This window comes from Corylus avellana, chromosome ca2 (assembly GCF_901000735.1).
Source record: "Corylus avellana chromosome ca2, CavTom2PMs-1.0".
NCBI classification, from domain to species: domain Eukaryota; kingdom Viridiplantae; phylum Streptophyta; class Magnoliopsida; order Fagales; family Betulaceae; genus Corylus; species Corylus avellana.
In genome coordinates this window covers 10,707,100-10,727,317 of record NC_081542.1, presented here as the reverse complement: position 1 = coordinate 10,727,317, position 20,218 = coordinate 10,707,100, and the positions used below count along the sequence as shown (strand labels likewise).

Below are 20,218 nucleotides of genomic sequence, written 5' to 3'. Positions count from 1 at the left end.
ATGTTGTTGGAGATGCTAAGCAAAGTTAAAATATTATTTGGCCAATGAAATAAAACACAAGCCTAAGCCTTAGGTTTCATGGAAAAGGCCCTAAGTAGCACATGGGGAGTGTGGCTGAACAATGACTCCTAGTTTATTAGGAGTAGTAATTCTAAGTCTACTAGGATTCTATAATGCTTTTTTTTTCCCCTGCAAGTAAACCCAAATCTATAAATAGAGGATTCCAGAGAATCATAAATACTTGTGAGTGCACAAGAGTTGTGACAAATATTAAAGAGAGAATTTATTTTCTCAAGTTTATATTTCTAGCTATTCTCTGGAATCGAGAATATTTTTGTGAGTCCACACTCTCATATTCAATAATAAAATACAAAATCTGAAGGTTGAATCAATTCCTCAAGAGCATCAAGAACATGTCCATCATCATTCAACATGCAAAAAGAATTTCAGGCAAGGTTCTATATCCCTACATGCTTAGGAGGGGCCAAACTCGATCGTAAGTATCACAAATTTGTGAATTTAATTTTAAATCTACCATTGTTTATCTTGATGCAAAAATCTCTAGGATTGTTCTTTCCATTGCGCATGTAGGTGGTTCGGCCACTAAAGGCCCTGGGTGGTTCATCACCCCTTTCGACCCTCCCCACTAACCGCCCATAATGGGGGTTAGTGGTGGTAGGGTAGGCAGAGGCGGCGATTAACTACCTCCTCATACCTTTTAATATAATATGGAAAAAATATATATACCCCCTCGAACTAGCACCTTATTGTCAATGTCTCATAAACTACCAAAAAAATGTCAATGTCATACACAAAATTATGGGCCCCGTTTGCCAACAGCCTGGGGCCGTCACTGTAGCTGGAACGGTACTGTTCCAGCTACAGTGCCATCTGATAGTTGCAGGCTGCTCAGTCAAAAATGCACACAGTTTTCAACAGAAAAACTAAAAATATTCACTTTCCACACCCCAACCAACAACCAGAAAATGACAACTTAAATTATTATTAAAAAAAAAAATGAAAAATATAAAATAATAAAAAAATGAAAAAAGAAGCCACCCCATTGGCCAAAAATGGGGTGGTCCGGCCACCCCATTTTGGCCAAGGGGTGACTGGAACCACTCCGATCTTTCTCCTCCTTTTTTTATTTTATATATATATATATATATAATAATAATAATAATTTAAGTTGTCATTATTCGGTTGTTGGTTGGGGTGTGGGAAGTGAATAATTTAAGTTTTTTTGTTGAAAACTGTGTGCATTTTTGACTTAGCAGCCTGCAACTATCAGATGGCACTGTAGCTAGAACAGTACCGTTCCAGCTACAGTGCCGACCCCGGGCTGTTGGGAAATGGGCCATGGGGAGTGGTTTAGCCACCACTTTGGCCAAATGTGTTTGTAAGCAAACTATAAACTACGGCAAGTGGGAAGTTTTGGAATAGCTCGAACCTCAAGATCTTGCTAAAATAGCTCTTGTTTAGCACTAGCCAATGCGTCAAAAAGCAAATCTTACATTGATTATCTTCTTAAGATAAACCGCATTGCACCCGTTGAGAAATGCTTATCTTTCTTTTCTTTGAACAATGCTCATTTTGCTATGAAGCAATAGTTGCAACATTTCGAAGTGTGCTCAATGAACTAGAAGAATATGTTTTGATGGAGATACTACGACATAAAAATCGATGGCGACTATGAATAGGGGTGGAACCAACATTTTTTATGTAAGTTCTAAACCTATGTAAATAAATAAAAATATATAGTTACAATTAGAAAATATAAATATATAGTTCTTCTATGTATGCTCGTTGGTTTATAGAAAATAAAAGCAGACAAGTCTTAAAATTATTTTTATAAGTTTCATAATAACTCATCAGTCATAATTGTATACAAAAGTTACATGTCTATAAAATTACCTTTAAAAATAATTTTCCTTTCAAATACAAAAGTTTTCTAATTTGCTATGGACATTTATAACTATAGAAAGTTAAATCATCTAGCTATCTAGGGGGTAAAAATTCACCATTGAAGAGCCATGACATAAAAATAATATTTTTGTAAGAATATTACAACTTTTTTGGGTTGCCAAAGACTCTCCAACGAGTATGTTTGTTCCGCTCTTGACTAAGAGTCTAAGAGTTTAACTTTGAAAATTATTTGACTTCTGCTAGGGTTCAAGTTCCATCAATTTCAATTGAAACAAATGGGGAGGCTTTTTAAGAAAAAAGAAAAAAGAAAAAAAAATTCAAATTTCCACACACTGGCTTTTTATTTTTATTTTTATTTTTTTAATTTGATATTTTAAAGGTTTTTTTTTTTTTTGGAAGACCTTGATAATTTTTAGGATAAACTTCACTTAACCCTCTTAAATTATCACCACTTTTGCAATATCCTTTAAAGTTTAATTTTTCTCAATTCAGTGTATCCATATTTTAATTGTTTTTAATGTTACCCATCCGTTAGGATTTTTCATTAACTCCCAACATAGGAGTTAAAATTTCCAATACACCCTCATTTGTTTTAGGAATAAAATTGTAAAGTTTAAGATGTTGGTCCGAATTTAATGTTATTTACAAAAATACTTATGCCTCAATCTTTGCAAAAAATTTTAAATATATATATATATATATATATATATATAAAAAGAGGTATTTTGAGAATTTTGTTAGAATTTAATAGAAAATCTTAACAAAAATGACACATTGAAAAGAAATAAAAATTTAAATACACTATATTGAGATTGTGAATTTTAAAAAATACATTGCAAAAAGAGTGATAATAGTTGGACATACATTATCTTTTATCTTTTAATAATTAAAAGTGTAGAAAGAAATTCTTTAATGAGTAAACGATTAAAAGATATTGAGGATGATCGGAACTGAAACACTGCTCCCACACGGCACACACTCCTAAAATTCTAGAAAAGCGGAAGACCTCCCTTTTTCACGACTCATCTCCTTCTTCTTTGCCATCCTTCTCTCCATCTATATATATATATATATATACTCCTCTGCTCTTTCCTCTCTACTCCACCCATCAAAATAATTCTCGCCACTTTCCACAACCCAAGCCTCTCTCTCTCTCTCGTTCATTTCTTTGCCAACTCTGGTCTGATCCGGCGGTGGTTGGGTTGGGTTTCAGACTTTCGACTACCAAAAACAGATCACCAACTCATTCGGAGCGCAGGGGGTGACAGGCCGGCCGGATATATTTTGAGGCCATAGGCGAAAAGTTTTAGTGGGGCTTTTTTTTTTTTTTTTTTTTTTATTAGTATATTTTAATATTAATTAAATAATATTTATTTTAATATTTATTATATTTTTATTTAAAAGTTATTTTTCTCGCTTTTGTGTTTTATTTAAAAATATCTTTATTGTTATTTAATTTTCTTATTTATTGATATTAATTTGTTAAGCCTTATTTATTTTAGAATGATAGAGAATCAAATGATATTAATGCATTTTTGAAATTATGTGCCTTAATTTAAGCATATATATTGACTGTATTTAATTATTATTATTATTATTTTTTGTTATGGAAACGGCCATTAGGTGTTGAATTTTATTTTATTTTTTTTTTTTTTATGGAAATTGTTTTATTAAGATTCATTAATTAGGGGGCCTTATTAAATTGAGGCATGATATTAATGCATTTTTGAAATTATGGGCCTTAATTTAAGCATATATATTGACTGTGTTTAATTATTATTATTTTTATTTTTATGGAAACGGCCATTAGGTGTTGAATTTTTTTTTAATGGAAATTGTTTTATTAGGATTCATTAATTAGGGGGCCTTATTAAAAACTGGGAAACGGATCCTCTCCATTGCAAAATTCCTCAATTTCCTTTATTTAGTGCATTTTGAAGGGTAATATTGTTCAAAAGTTTTAATGATGTTAGTGCATTAAATGCAATACCCTTCAAAATAGACTAAATGGAGAAAATTGAGGAATTTTGAAATGGAGAGGATCTTTTTCCATGAGGCATGATATTAATGCATTTTTGAAATTATGGGCTTTAATTTAAGCATATATATTGACTGTGTTTAATTTTTTATTTTTTTATGGAAACGGCCATTAGGTGTTGAATTATTTTTTATGGAAATTGTTTTATTAGGATTCATTAATTAGTGGACCTTATTAAACTGAGGCATTTTTTAAATTACTTATTTACCATGATTATAGGCCTTAATTAAAGAATATGGAGAGTAATAAGAGTTTTAATTTATTTTTTATGAAAATTTTTTTAGATTAATATTTTTTAATTGGGAGCCTTAGGTCATAGGCGACCGCCTAACTCGCCTAATGGTTGAGCTGGCTAGGGGAAAGTCTTTTTCGTGCTTCCGGGTATTGTCAAGAAAAAAACCTCAAAAAGGTGTCCAGAAAAAGATAAGGGTAAGATGGTCAAAGCGTGTGAAAAGTTAAAGTTAAAAATTTGGCAACCGATAAAAGGTGACCAGGGTCTGGGCACAACCCCGTTGCCAATTGATTAATAAACTGATCATGAATTATTCGGGAAAAAAAAAAAAACGCTGCCAGACCACGTGACCGAAGGGCAGTTAATTGCGATAAATAGTCTCAAGGGCTTGGCGACTTGGATTAAACACCGAAGAAGACCTTGATAAGCAAAGAACAGCCGGCACCAGTAAAAAAGATGGGAGTGGAGAAGGAAGTTTTGAGGCCCGGAACAGGTCCCAAACCGGTAGCCGGTCGGAACGTCACAGTCCACTGCACTGGTTTCGGTTAGTATCGCTCTCTCTGCGTCAAAAACCCTAATCACGTAATGTTTACATAATTGTTTTTTTTTGGGAAATGCTCTTTCTGTTTGGTTGCCGAGAAAATTTAGGGAAAGAGAAGAGCCAGCATTTTAGGTTCCATTTGATGAGATCTTTTGTAAAGACCAAAGTCCTTGGAGGTTTCCGTTTTTGATTCGGCTTTATATTTAATTTAATTTAGTTTTGACCAATTTTAGTCATTTTTGCTGGCAACCGAGCTCAAATCTGGGTTTGTATTGACTATGGGATTGATTTCTTGGATTGGATTTTTCCGGTGGGTTTTCGTGGTGTAAGATTTGTAATTAATTACTAAGTTGGAGTATGTGTTTTGGAAGTTAGCTTTGTGAGAATATTTTGTGGGATTTTTCAAATCAGAGAGGTATATCAAAGGAGGAGTTGTTAGGAGAAAATGAAGTCCAACAATCAAGAAACAATTTGAGATTACCCCCCTTATAATGAGCTAGTTAAACTTAATGGCTATCATTTATAATGGCCGCCGATCAGGCCATGAAAGCCGCAGCCAGAGATATTATCATCTCCCCACTCCTCGCAACACTGGAACATCTCCTCTCCTTCCTCACCCCACCAGAAGATGCAGACCTTCACCTCCTTATGGATTATGACAGAACCCAAGCAGAGGTCATCTTCGACCACTGCAGCCAGCAGTATCCCAACAATCTCTTACTCAAGCTTACTGACATCCTTCTAACCTCCGATGACTTCATTCTCTCTTGCCACTACGCCACGCGCCTCCACGGTGTTGTGTCATAACGGGAGCACACATGCTTTGAGTGTGTGCGAAATATAGATCAAAATATGAAGATTTCTCTCTTGTCTCCAAGTGGTTGATTTATATTTGCAGACAAATATAGATCAACCAATTGATCCTTTTTCAAATCAGAGAGGTATCATCATTTGTTCTTCTTCAATAGGCTGATTTTTTCTTTTTTCTTCTTTTTTTTTTCATAAAATTACAAAGGATCAATTTTTTTTTTTTTTAATCCATCAATAAATTAATTGAATTGCTCATGTAGTTAGTGGGAGGATAACGTGGTAAGATTATAATCGACTGTGACATTCATGATTGATGGACGAAAGGACAACATTGACAAATTGGAACTTTTAAAATTTCAAGGACGAAAATGGATGTTGGGCCTGATCTCGAGGACTAAAAATGTATTTCAGCCTTTATTTTTAATTGTAGGTGGGATTCTTCAACTAAGTTGTATGAGTTAAGTTTCTCTACCATAATTTGTTTTTCTCAATTCATTTGGTAATTTTTTATTTTTTCATTCGAATAGAAGCACATCCTCCATTGCCTCCTTTGGGTGCCCCTATTTCATCATTGTTGGTTCTGCCATCTGTTTGTTTCAGAAGAAATTAAGCTACTTGATGCCATTCTGAGACTTTTTGTGTTTAATTATTATTGTTGTTTATTTTAGTATGTGAATTAGGGTTCTCTTTTCTTTAAGAAAAACACCAACTAATTTGTAGAATAGGATGATGAGTGGTCTACTTGTATTTTTGCTGTTTCTCCTGCCCTTTAATGTTCTCTTTGTCGCAGGGAAAAATAACGATCTCTCTCAAAAGTTTTGGAGGTGAGGATTGTGCTTTTATTTTTGGTAGCCTATTTTTATTATTATCAACTTGGTATTGTATTGTGCTTTTTCTATGCTTTTATTTCTATTTTTAATGGGGAGTATATATGTTCATATTTGTCTCATTTAGCACAAAGGATCCTGGACAAAAGCCATTCACCTTCAAAATCGGCCAAGGTTCTGTTATTAAAGGTAGCTGTCCCATTATATTTTATGTTCTACTATGTTGAGATTAATGTTCACGTAAATAAAACAAAAGTAGTGACAAAGTTTAAATGTATGACCATTCAGCTGCGATTGCTATCTTGTATGCTTTTCTTCTTTTCTATAGCCTAAAAGTCCTATAGGTACTTGGTTGCTTCTTGGAAAGATGAACATGATAATCCCAAATGTGGATAAAAGCTTGGCCTTGCTCTGTCCCAACAACCTTTATCATCCCTTTCCTCTTCTTTAATTGCTCTCTGATAATAATTGTAGATCTCATAATTTTTTTAGTGCCGTTTAGGTTGAAGGCCTAAACCTTGGGAGCAGCCATGTTTATCTGTTTATATGAGAAACTAATGTTTAAACATTGTTGGAAGTTACATATTTTATTTTTGTTGGCAACATATTCCTCGAGATGGTTGATATGAAATGCTTTATTTCTATTTAAGCTTCCACTTAACATTCATCCATTACTCCTTCAGGGGATGGAAAAGTTTCTGTCTCAATGGATATATCTTTTAGATAAAGCTTCTATATAGAACATGTTCTATTTTTACTTTATAGATTGTTTAAAGAGAATTCACTGCACTGAGGAATAAGAATAGGAAAAACCTCCAAGGCCCTATAATGGGGGGTAGAAGTGCCATTTGTCCCAAAGGCCATTGGCGAAACTTGTGAACCTACAACCTGATTTTTATTTTACCTTAATATCTCAACTTAAGGAGTTTTTCTTTTAGGGATAGCTACTGTTTTGTATCTGTTGATAAGATGCAGATTCTGAAGTCATTAATTTACCCTTTTGAACCAATCTGCAGGATGGGATGAAGGTGTGCTGGGAATGCAAGTGGGAGAAGTTGCTCGTCTGCGGGTAATTCCTCAACTTCTGCACTACACTTTCTGTTTCAGACTTCTATATTTCTGTGCACGTCAAATAGGATCTGAAGTTTTTCAAAGTTCAATAATGTCATCTTTGGTTGAGAGATATGGGGAAATTTTTTGGAAAGCTTTCATTATGAAGTCGACTCTTTTGGCATATTTCACTTGTTTGTCACTATCAATTTATTTGATGTTTTTGAGGTTATAAAATCCATATAGATTGGAAGCATATTATTACCACCACACTCATTTGTTGCAAATTGGGAAGTCCTGAATCAAACCTTCTTTTCGTTTTATATCTTTAAAATTCAGTATGATTTGTGTCTTTGTCGGAATATCCATCTGTTCTTGAATTTTTCTTAACTAATGCCCAAAATTTGAATCTCTCATACTCAACTAATCTCCATATCTTAAACTCTTCGCGAATCACACTACCTTAGAAGCTGCCGATCTGCCTCACAACATTACTTATCTAACATCTTGTGTTCCTATTTAATATTTTTTCAGTGCTCTCCGGATTATGCTTATGGTTCTGGTGGGTTTCCTGCTTGGGGTATTCAACCTAACTCCGTCCTTGTTTTCGAGATTGAAGTCCTGAGCACGGAGTGATGACTCTTAAGGCCGTTCGGTAAATGTTAGTAAAACCATGTGGTTTATTCTGAATAACTTGCTTTGATGGACTAGCATGTACGAATGTTATGACATATATATGTTATATTTTGATTTGTGGAGTGTGATATAAATGTTATTCTCGAGCTCTAGATGCTTATTTTGAGTTAATACTCAAGTCCTTATTGTGAACATATTATTTCCTCTTAGGGTTCTTCATATATGTTCCAATGAATCTATTTTCTCAAAGCGTTTTTTAACTATCATAATATATTATGTTCAAGTGTCGATATGATATTGTGATGTGGGAGGAAAGGTGGAGATATATGAATGGATTGTGAAGAAAAAAAAAGGGTGAGATTAATGGAAGTGGTTCATTTGGCTAAGTTTGGTGCAACGAAGTCGGCCCTGTGGTGGAGTGAATGAGACGACCAATCTCTCATAATCTACTTAAAAAATGGAAAAATTACACTTTACCCCCCCTCCCCAAAATTTTGGGGCTATTTTCAATTCGACGTCCAATGTTTTAATTTTTGCAATTCACTCCTTTAAACTTGTTAAACTTTTGCAATTCGATCATTCTGTCGGTCAAGACTTTGACCGACAGAACTGTGATCACGTGCAACACACGTGATCACTTATGCCTTTCTATCCTTAAAATACTCCCATCCCTTCCAAACCACCACCGTCGTTTTGGTGGATCACTGGTAGTGCCAATTCTCGCAATCCTTGACCGCAGGGTGTGCGGGGTATTCTACCCCTCGTTACTTTGAAGTGCTGGGCATGTCCCTTTGGCAATGTGTCGTTTCAAGTGGCTGGTACCAGTAACTTTAGAACCAGTACTATATGCAAAACTTTTGCTTGCATTGCTTACAGCATGCCTGTCTACATCCAGCACTAACCGTTTCTATGGTGAATTGCTCCCATACAATGGACTTCTTCCTTCGCTTGTTAGGCTGTCTCTGAATTTGGTAGCTCATTGTTCACTTTTGGAGTTGTTGTTATCATCTTGTTTTCATCTGGGGTTGCCATCGGGTGCTCATTTGAGATTGCCATCGGGTGGTCATCTGAGATTGCCATCGTGTGGCCAATGGAGGTTGCCATCATGTCGTCATTTGAGATTACCAATGCATGGTCATTTGCGATTTCCATTGTATGCTCATTTTGGGGTACCATCATTTGCTAATCTTTGGGCGCCATCATTTGTTTATCTGGGGTTGCCTTCGTCTGCTCATCTTGGGTTGCCTTCATGTGCTCATCTGGGGTTGGCATCGTTTGCTCATCTAGGGCTGCCATGGTGTGGTCATGGTGTGGACATTTAACTGAAATGTCCAACCATGCGTGTTTGGAAGGGATGGGGGCATTTTAGGGATAAAAAAGTTATAAGTGATCACGTGTGTTGCACGTGATCTCTGTTCCGTCAGTCAAAGCCGCTTTGACTGACGGAATTGCCGAATTGCAAAAGTTTGGCAAGTTTGGGGGGTTGAATTGCAAAAATTGAAATATTTGAGGTTTAATTGAAAATGGCCTCAAACTTTGGGGGGTAAGGTGTAATTTTTCCTAAAAAAATTGTCAATGTCTCCGAGGCTAGCAAACAAAAAAAAAATGACCCTAACAAATTTTCAATAAGGTAAAAATATTTTTATAAATTTGAAAAAATAAAATAAAAACTAAACAGAAAAAACCAACAAAATTTATTAAAAAAAACTCTTTTTAAGTTTATTTATTTATTTATTTATTTTAGGATTTTATATATATATATATAAAGGGTATTTTGTTAAATTAACATTTTTGAATAGTTTAAAGAAAACGTTAGTAGGAGGAATATTAACAATATTTTAGAATAGTAATTTGAAAAAGGTGTGTACTTTTCTTTTTTAATTCCTGAATTTCAAATTTTATCGATTAAGTCTTTAATATTGTTTATTTATTTTAAATAAATTTATTATTTAATCAGTTAACACCGCTTAAGTATCTTATATTGGGCGGGCATGTTGGATATTCTAATTGGATGTTAGTGGCTATAATTAAGTTTTTGAACAGGGAAAAGCAGAAACATTTGGGAAAAGGAAAATGGAAAAGAGCGGAATCTCTATTTTTCAAAAGTAGAATGGTTAAAAAAAAAATGTAAAATAATTATTTTACCCTTGTAGAAGAAGGGACCGACTCTTCTCTATTTTAAAGATATGGGTCCCCAAATATTTGTGGCCATATGTGAATTTATATTAGGCTTTGATTACAAGTAATTATAGAAGTCATTTTTGTGTTACTATTGTGTCTCTTCAAGAATGATGTGACTCTTAAAATTACTATTTGATCAAAATCCAAAATATGATTAATTACAAGTCTAATGGTAATTTTAAGAGACATATCTAGGGGTGTTCAAACGGTTATAACCGTCGGTTATTAGCTATAACCGGTAACTCAACCGCCTTGGGCGGTTATCAGTTATTTTATAACTAGCGGTTAGCGGTTATTCAATCCAATAACCGTGCGGCTAAAACTTTTTTTTTAAATGAGCTTTTGGGCTTTTAAAGTGTTTTGGACCTTTAATTTGCTATTTTTAGTCTTATTTTAAGGGTTTAAGGCGAAGATGTTCTAAAAAAGATGAAAAAAAAAAAAAAAAAAAAAAACATGGTCAAATAAATTCTAGCCCAAAAACATGGCTAAAAAAACATACCCTAAATCCATTAATCCAAATACAAATGAAAAAATTAAAAAGACAAATCCAAAATCTGGATACATATTACAAAATACAAACCAAATGGAAACAAAGCAGTGGTTTTATATGTTTTATTTAGTAGTTTATTAATATAAATATTTAATATATATATTTATATTATTATATATAAATAAAGGCGGTTATCGGTTATAACCACATTTTCCTACCGCTAACTGCAACCGCCTTAGTCGGTTAGCAATTTTTAATAACCGACTACAAAATCAGTTAGCGGTTATAAGCAGTTACGGGTTGGCGAGTCAGTTATAACCGACCCGCTTGAACACCCCTAGCCATATCATTTTTAGAGGAACACAAAAATGACATAAGAGGCACTTGTAACACTACTCTTTTCATTACACCTAATCATTATTTTTGGTGGACTTTTAATTTTTTCTTAATTTTTAATTTTTAAAATTTTGAAATGTTGACCGGATATTAGGGCCCAAGATTCTGGGGGGAGGACTTAAGATAAGAGGAAGAGAGTTGAGGTTGAGCTTGTTCTACAATTGTCAATTAGACCCAGTCTTCCCAATGTAAGTAGGGACCACAAAGTACTCCATCATTGAATTTGAGCTCTAATTTCAAATGCAGCATTATTCAACTCGTGATTTATTTTTCCATTCAATCTCTAGAACTTATATATTTGTCTCTTAACTCTTAACATACGAGAAAATAACATATTTTTTTTAAAAAAGGTAACTAAGAAGCATGTGATATTAAATAAGAGTAATGTTCATATGAACGTGGCATAAGCTGAATGAATGTAGAAAAGTATTGCTATATATATATATATATATATATATATATATATGCAACTTAATTGTATGAAAAAAATAACATAAACTTATTTAGTATTAAAAAAATACAATATATAACTTTTAGAGCAAAGAAAGAGTGGGTCAAAAGGAAAATTCCTGAGTTTGTCCGCCGTTATGAAAGATAGTCCTTAATTTGGAAATTATTTGAGTCAAACCCAACGACCAAAGACTGGTCACACAACACCACCTGCGCAAATAACCAGATACGCTGATGAGTGAGAGGACCAAGTAAAACATGCAGAGGAAACTTCTTTCATTATTCCTCTTCCTCTTCCTCTTCAATTTCTTCCTTTAAATATGCTCGCCATTCTCACCACACTCCTCCAAACCCCATTTCCATATCTTCTTCTTCTTCTTCTTCTTCTTCTTCTAAGACATGGGTTTGAAAGGCTTCGTCGAAGGCGGCATTGCTTCCATAGTCGCCGGCGCTTCCACTCACCCTCTCGACCTTATCAAGGTCCGCATGCAGCTTCACGGCGAACCCCACCTCCCAAATCCCGCCTATCGCCCTGCACTCGCGGGAAGCTCCACCGGATATAACATGTCTCTACACGTTGCTCCACCACCACCACCCCGCGTTGGACCCATCTCCATAGGCGCAAGAATCGTCCAGGCCGAAGGCATGGCCGCTCTCTTTTCCGGAGTCTCCGCCACCGTCCTCCGCCAAACGCTCTACTCCACCACCCGCATGGGGCTCTACGACATTCTCAAGCGAAAATGGAGTCATAATTCGGGTTCGGAGTCGGGTAATAATTTGCCCCTCACCCGCAAGATCTCCGCTGGGCTTATTGCCGGCGGTGTAGGTGCCGCCGTAGGCAACCCTGCTGACGTGGCGATGGTCCGCATGCAGGCCGACGGACGCCTCCCCAAGGACCAGCGCCGGAACTACAAGAGCGTGATTGACGCAATCGCTCGAATGTCAAAGCAGGAGGGAATTGGCAGCCTGTGGCGCGGCTCGGCGCTTACGGTGAACCGGGCGATGATTGTGACGGCGTCGCAGCTGGCGTCGTACGATCAGGCGAAGGAGATGATCTTGGAGAGGGGCGTGTTGGGCGACGGGATTGGAACCCACGTGGCGGCAAGCTTTGCAGCCGGGTTTGTGGCGGCGGTGGCGTCGAACCCGATCGACGTGATAAAGACAAGGGTGATGAGCATGAAGATGGAGGCGGGGGCGCCGGCGCCACCTTACTCCGGTGCGTTGGATTGCGCGGTGAAGACGGTGAAGGCGGAGGGATTGATGGCTTTGTATAAGGGTTTCATCCCTACGATCTCAAGGCAGGGTCCATTCACTGTGGTGCTCTTTGTCACACTAGAACAAGTCCGGAAGCTATTCAAGGATTTGTGATGAAATTAATTATAGTGAGATTATAAATTTATAATCAAATTACAGGAACAAAGATAAACAATTATTATTATTTTTTTTTTTGATTTTCAAATGGTGGTGGGCTGTCTCTATATATTAAATACTTTCAAGGGGAGAGATGATTTCCACTTGTATGCCTTTTAGAAAAAAAAAAGTATGAAAGAGCAAGAAAAATGTGAAGGAATTAAAACAAAACTGTAAAGTGAAAAAGATCCCATTTTCCCCACCAAATAATTCAATCAAAATCCACCCTACCTGGCAAGGGGGGTGGGGTTCGAGAGGCTGAATTTGCCCCCTTTCCTTATTTTCGGTTGAAATTCTCTGGATATTTTGGTTGCCCATCCTCAGCCACTCATCGAGTAGGTGACATCTGCATTACACATTTACACCGCCAAAACTTTTCCGAAAGTAAGAGAATTGAGATTTAAAGAAAGAAGAAAATAGACATGAAACCAAACACTGTGTTATGTTGATAGATAAATGACAAAACGTACCATTTAAATAATGAAAAGATTGAGCTGACCAAAACTTTAGTTGACTGTGTTAGGTGGTGTTTGGCAAACAACACCAAACACCACCTCATTGTTTAGGTGTAAAAAAATAAAAAATAAAATAAAATAATGATTGGTATAGAAAAATAAAAAGGTGATATTGAAAAGTGAAAAATTTTGTTTTGTAGTGATTTTCTTTATTTGAATAGTAATAAAGAAAGAATAATTTGATATAAAAGTAATAATGTTTTTTTTGAAAAAAATGAAGTGAACAATGTGGTGAAATATGGGGGAATGTAGAGAGATGGTGGAAGGTTTAACAAACAAGCCCTTAGTCTTGCATGTTGCGAACCTCGCGATTTTCAAATTGACAAAAAGGCTTAAACGAGTGTTTTGTACCAGCCTTTTCGTTAAATGAACATAAATGAGAGGGAAAAAAAAAAAGAAAATGTTTTGTTACTTTTTATGTATGTTTTATTTTTTTTTTTAAGTTTTTTTATTTTTTATTTTTGATATGTTCACGCAAGAGAAGGGAGATTCGAGATTCGAACTAGCTAGTGACATCCGCTTCATAAAGTGCAATCTACGAGCTACCCCTTATAGACTTAAAAGGACCCTTTTTTATGTGTTGATTGACATAATCAACCAAACTAAGTTACTTAGTATATAATTAAATTTTAAAACCCGTTTGCGATTTGCAAAACTTAACTTTGAAATAAATTCAACAATTCTATCTTATTGTCATTATTATTATAGTAGTTCTTCGAGTTAGCCAAATGTTTTTATTCAATAATTCAAATCTATTGGTCAACTTTTTATTTTTTATTTTTTAAAGCAAGAGAGATGTATAGTGAAAAGATTGCCCAAAACAGAGTAAAATGTCAATGATTTTTTGATAATTTATCTTTCTTAAAAAGTTTCAAGTATGTAATCAAACTTTTACATTGATTAAGCTTTTATATTTAGATTGCTCTTTTAAATTAATTGTTTATGATTATATATAATTTTTGTTATATATTTTAATTGTAAGAAATATATAATTGTAGTTAATGCTAGGCGCGACAAAATAAATTGTAAATTAGATTTATATGATTTAGACAATAATTAAATTTTGTTAAATTGTTTATTTATTTCATTAATAATATTCTTTAATATTTTAATCTATTTTTGTTTAGTTTCATTTTTTATTTTTAACCCATCTTAGCCAAAATCTTGGCTTCGCCACTGCTCTAAGGATCATAATGAATGAATCAATGTTAAGTAAATGAGACTATCAAAAGAGTGACATTGTATTTACAAAATTTGTTCAAAAAAATTTGAGAGTAAATTAATGGAAACTACCACATCTGCCCAGAAAATATGTGGAGGTGAGATGAGGGTACGTGTAACACCCCCAACCCGTTAAAGCTAGGTTTGACATTTTGATCTCTCTTAGGCGCAAAGCATTATAAGTTTTACGAGAGCAACTATCTAGATGATGTATTAAATGCATAACAAGAAAACAAAATCACTTCAAATTTTTAATAAATGCATAAACGTTTAGTCTAAGCAACAATAATGTCTAACAACATAATTTAAATATAAAGAAAATGTAATTTATGTGCTTGTGCACTTATTAAATAGAAGATTGCTAGGTGCTCTTTTACTGTTCTCATTGTCTTAGGTGGATATTATTTTCTAAAAATCATATGAGAGAATAAGAGAAATGATAGAGCTTTAATAAAACTTGAGAGAAAATAAGAGTTATTAGTATATATAACAAACTTGATGTGTCGTATGAGAGCTTACTAAATATCGTTTAGATATATTTTGGAATGGTGCGATGATTGTATACGTGACTTTAGTAGACTCTAATATGACACAGCCAGTTTGTTATATATTAAAAACCCTAATTGACAATATCCTCCCAAACCACAAAAAATTGTTAATGTCACATAAGGACAAAAAAACCCTTAATAAAATAATAATTAAAAAAAAAATTGTGGAAATTTAAATTTTTTTCTTAAAGAAATTTTTATTTTTTATTTTTTATTTTTTATTTTTTTTAAATGTATTGGAGTATTTTTGTCTTATTGCAAAAAATTCAGAGTTATTTTTGTTTTTTTCCTAACCTTGGAGGAGAGAAATGATCAATTTTTGGGCAATTTAGGAAAGACATTATCCCAATTGACAGTTGTGTCATGGGCGTCTCGAGCAGAACTTTTTGCTTCTATGTGTGGCTGCTTCTCTCTGCGCCTTTCTTCACGCTCTCGTTCCCCTCTCATTGTGAGTTAGGAAACAAGATATTCGTTCTACTTCTTCAGGGCCTCCATAGTTTTCGAGATACACTTCACATGATCTTCCAATAAAGCGATTCAATGGTTCGGATCAAGTGATGTACCCGAAGCATTCAGGTCAGGATCCCTCGAACGTGTAGTCACCATATTGGATTTTTAGGTTGAGAACTGATGAAAATCTAAATTTCCCACAGACGGCGCCAAACTGTTGATGATAGTTTCCAATGAGTGATGCTGCACAAAATTCGAGGAGTTGTTGATCTGCAAAACTAGAAAATTAGGATAAGAGTTGTCGGGGTGTGCGGCGAGGGATAGCTCCGATGCCAAAGTCAGTAGTTAATTTGAGAGAGGAAGAGCAATTAAGCTATCTGAGTTTGAGAGAGATTTGTGATTACAAGATAATGACTTAGAGCTTCCCTTTTATAGGCATAAGGTAGCGGTTGTTATTCCGTGATTCTCGGCCCCATGTTCTCGATAATTCACTATGCATAATGTGTGGCGAAGTGGATCATGAGTTGTGGGTTACTCCACGATCATGAGATCGTGGGTTTGGAGAGTGGCTTAGCCACGCTTATGTTGGATGTGGGCTCCTAAGTTATCCTCAAGTACACATGTCTTAATTTGGTGCTTGACAGCTGTACCACGTTTTCGTGAACGTGGAGCTTTGCTTGGGCGCTGGGCGTATGACACGTTCATTAGTAAACGTGGGTTTCCTTCATTTGCTAAAAGACCATTGTACCCTCGATGGAAAGACTGTCATGTCTTCGGTGAGCGATTATATCTCGGCCTGGGCCTGTCTTTAGTAGGCTTGCACCTTGGACTGGGCCTAGGGATCTGTTGGACTTTTAAGTGGCCAATCCATTATCCAACAATTTATTATGCGAAATTGTTATTTTGGTTTAAATACTCGCATTTTCAAATAAGCCCTCCATAACCTGCTTATAGAAATTGTAGATTTTTTTTTTTAAAAAAAAATTAAGTGTTTTTTAAATCGTAATACCAAACACTTTATGTTTTATAATATCTTTTAAAAATGTAATTATTGCTGCGAAATCACAATTTCAAACGCACCAAAACTCTATTGATGAATAATATCTTGAAAGCCATTAAAATAATGAAAAAAAAAAAAAAAAAAAGGAGGAAATTTTCGCAAGGCTCGTGGCTCGTGTAAGTACATTAGAAAAGCCTATTATCTTTATGAGTTGTTAAGGTCAAAGTTCATGATTGTGACAAATTTGTGACAAGTACATCATACATCAAACGCAAAAAAGTATTAAAAAAAGGGATTTTTTTTTTCTTAAATAAAAGGAAGGAGATTACATATAAGAAATTATATTATTTTGTTTCATCTTAGGAAAGCTTTCTTTGGTGAGATTCAAGTCATAATACATGGATGGAGAAAGAAAGGCATAGAAATAGATATAAAAGTGAAAACCCAAAGATGTGGACAACAACAAGAGGTCTAAGTGGTGAAGGTTTTGAATTTAATGGTATTTTTTTTATTAAGTTTAAAGTTTGAATTTTCTTGAGTATAAGTAAATGTCATTTACGACAAAGCCGAGTTTTATTTGATCCATTTGCATGGATTCTAACTTTGACTTTAAGAGGTGGGTAAACGAAATAACCCGACCTTAAAAGTTTCCGTCATAGGTAAATAAAAACAGCATGCCTGTGCAAATTTTATTTTTTTTAATGTGCACGCTGTGTGCAAATTTTTTTTTTTTTTAATTTAAAAACAAAAAAAATTGCACAGGAGTGCTGTGAATCATTGCCCTTCCGTCATTTTTATAAAAAAGATATACAAAAAATAGAAAGACCCGGCAGTCTTATAGACGTCTTGCCGTGAAAAGCAAGGCAAAGAACCTTTATCGTTTTTGTAACCAAGGGAGGCCACGTTTGTACTACCGAACACAACTTTATAAGAAGAAAAAACAAATGGGACTTTTTGAAGAGAGTTCTTATTTTTTATAAAATATGGAACTTTCATTAATAAAATTTCACGAGTATAAAGCTTTTACAACATAAAACATATAATTATGAAAAATTCAGCTGTGAGAGTTAAGCCGATCTACTCCATCTTCAACCCGAAGGCTAGGACAAACAAAATAAAAACAAAAAACAAAAACTTCACAAGCAGTAACGAAGGAGTACGGCATCGTATACATCTCTTTGGAAGACAAGCCTTGGCCGAAGTAGACGATCAAATCTAAGGTTAAAGAGATTAAATCTGGATCTAGATCTAGAACTACAAACTAGATCTAAAGTAATCCGCTATAAATGGAGACCGGATGAGCCTACAGAGAAGACATTAAGTACTGCTATCATGAAAGGGGAGATCTTCCATCCTCTTGAAGTTTTTCTTAATGTTGTTTAAAAAAAAAAAGAGAAAAAAATTCTAGAGAGAAAGAACCATTTGTGTGAGATGCACCTCTTACAATTTACCTGCATATTCATTATTCACATGGCTTTGAAGAGAGTTTTATTAGATTAAACCCTAAACACAAAATGGTAATTTATTTATATATTTTTTAAAGTATGAAAACTAGAATGAATTTTTAAACTTAATGTTATGAAAAGATGAAGTTAATGTTTTTAGGAGAAAATAAAAGAATTGTTTGCCAAATAAAGCCAGCAGCTTTCTTCTATCTTTTCTCATTCTTATTACATATTTACATGTGAGAAACACATTATTTTAAATAAAAAAAAACAAAATTGAAAGAAAAAAAACACGCATTTTTTTAATAAAATTTCTACAATTTTATTATTATTATTTAAAAAATATCTATTTTTCACGAGTAAAAAAAAAAAAAAACACATGATATTTACATAAATAGGTTAGAGAAACTCTTTCCCATTCTTATGTTTACTAAAGAAAATATACAGGATAAGAAAAGTACACGGATGAAGATGTTTCCAAGAATTGATTTTCCGACACTGCAACGCAACAGGTTGCCGTAAGTCTGTCATTCTTTGGACAAACATATATGAAAGTCAACGCCTTTATTCCTTTTTTCTTAAATCAATAAAGAAAGTTATTACTAATAAGTTACAAGTTATAAGCACTTAAGAAAATGTTAAAGGTCAAACTATTTTGTATAATTTTGGGCTAATTTTTACCTTATTTTTTAATTTAAAAGAAAACAAAATAAAAAATGAAAAAAAGTGTGAAGCAATAATATTTTTTTTAGTCCTTCTTTTATTTGGTATTTTTTTTAAAAAAATAAAAATGGTATTTTTCTTCATAATAATGTCATTTTTTTTGCTTCACACATTTTTTATTTTGTTTTTTTTTTTAATTAAAAAATAAGGCAAAAGTTGGCCTAAAGTTGGGCAAAATAGTTGGGTGCCTATCATCCCTCTTAAAAAAAATTTCAAAAAAATCACAAAAACCTACTCACATCAGATTCATTGTATTTAACTAACCTTAAAAGGTTGCTAGTGTATGGAACCAAAAGTGATTCCTTATACATTATTTTAATATAAATATTTTTCTTTTCTCTCTTCTCTTTTATTTTTTTGTCTTTAATTGGGGATTGTATAGGATTTTGTGAAAAAAATGAAGGTAGATAGGGAACTTGTATTTTGTAAAGAAATAATATTTTAATTGTATTGGAAAAGGTAGAAGAAGTTATTGTGGAAATATATTTTTATAAAGAAAAAAAAAAAAGTAATTTTGTGCCATTAACTTAGAAAAAATCAAAGGAAAACTGCTGCTAGTGTTATAAGTGTCAGATTTTTGCTTAAGGTTTGGTAAAAAAAAAAAAAAAAAATTATAGAAAATTTCTTGTAATTTATTTTAGGGTTAAATACCAAATACCCCTTGGGGTTTGGTACCTTTATTTTTACCCCCCTGAGATTTCATTTTTATCACATGACCCCCCTGAGGTTTTGATAAAGGACCAAGTTAGTCCATCTGTTAGTTGACTGTTAGGACTGACACGTGGACCAATCAGATGTTGACACGTGGCACATATTTAATTTTTTTTTTTTTTTTTTAAAAAGAAAAAAAATTGGGGGTAGCTCTTGGCCATTTGGGGGTGGCGGAGGGCTTCAAGGGGGTGGCCAAAACCACCCCCTGTACTCACTGGGGGTGGCCGACCCACCCCCATCCGGCCAGATGGGGGTGGCTCAAATGGCCAAGCCACCCCCAATTTTTTTTCTTTTCTTTTTTTTTTTTGTTTTTTTTTTTTAAAAAAATACATTTTTTTTTAATTTTAAAAAATAAAATAAAAATTAAATATGTGCCATGTGTCAACATCTAATTGATCCACATGTCAGTCATAACGGTCAACTAACGGATGGACTAACTTGGTCCTTTATCAAAACCCCATGGGGGTCCTGTGATAAAAATGAAACCCTAGGGGAGTAAAAATAAAGGTATCAAACCCCAGTGGGGTATTTGATATTTAACCCTTTTTTTTATGACACCCAAGTTTTATTTTAAGTTTTTCATTAATTTTTTATTTAGGAAAAAGAGATAGTAAAATT

The 20,218-nt window shown here is 34.1% G+C and overlaps 2 protein-coding genes across 2 annotated transcripts; both read left to right on the top strand.

Annotated features, from left to right (window-relative positions):
• Positions 1-4,551: 4,551 nt before the first annotated feature.
• Positions 4,552-8,254, top strand: LOC132172993 (peptidyl-prolyl cis-trans isomerase FKBP12). The gene is made up of 5 exons (XM_059584556.1): positions 4,552-4,740; positions 6,338-6,371; positions 6,502-6,563; positions 7,391-7,443; positions 7,959-8,254. The coding sequence occupies exons 1-5, from the start codon at positions 4,653-4,655 to the stop codon at positions 8,058-8,060; spliced, it is 339 nt and encodes a 112-aa protein (XP_059440539.1). The 5' UTR covers positions 4,552-4,652; the 3' UTR covers positions 8,061-8,254.
• A 3,633-nt stretch (positions 8,255-11,887) lies between these two features.
• Positions 11,888-12,945, top strand: LOC132169041 (mitochondrial uncoupling protein 5-like). The gene has a single exon (XM_059580131.1). It carries the CDS (start codon positions 11,977-11,979, stop codon positions 12,943-12,945), a length of 969 nt encoding a protein of 322 aa, XP_059436114.1. The 5' UTR covers positions 11,888-11,976.
• The last annotated feature ends 7,273 nt before the right edge of the window (positions 12,946-20,218 follow it).

Bases quoted from the DNA above. Each gene is read 5' to 3' on its own strand.
- LOC132172993 (XM_059584556.1), top strand. From the start codon at position 4,653: ATGGGAGTGGAGAAGGAAGTTTTGAGGCCCGGAACAGGTCCCAAACCG. The intron at 4,741-6,337 runs GTTAGTATCGCT...TCTTTGTCGCAG, and splicing joins AGTCCACTGCACTGGTTTCG to GGAAAAATAACGATCTCTCT. The intron at 6,372-6,501 runs GTGAGGATTGTG...TGTCTCATTTAG, and splicing joins CTCTCTCAAAAGTTTTGGAG to CACAAAGGATCCTGGACAAA.
- LOC132169041 (XM_059580131.1), top strand. From the start codon at position 11,977: ATGGGTTTGAAAGGCTTCGTCGAAGGCGGCATTGCTTCCATAGTCGCC.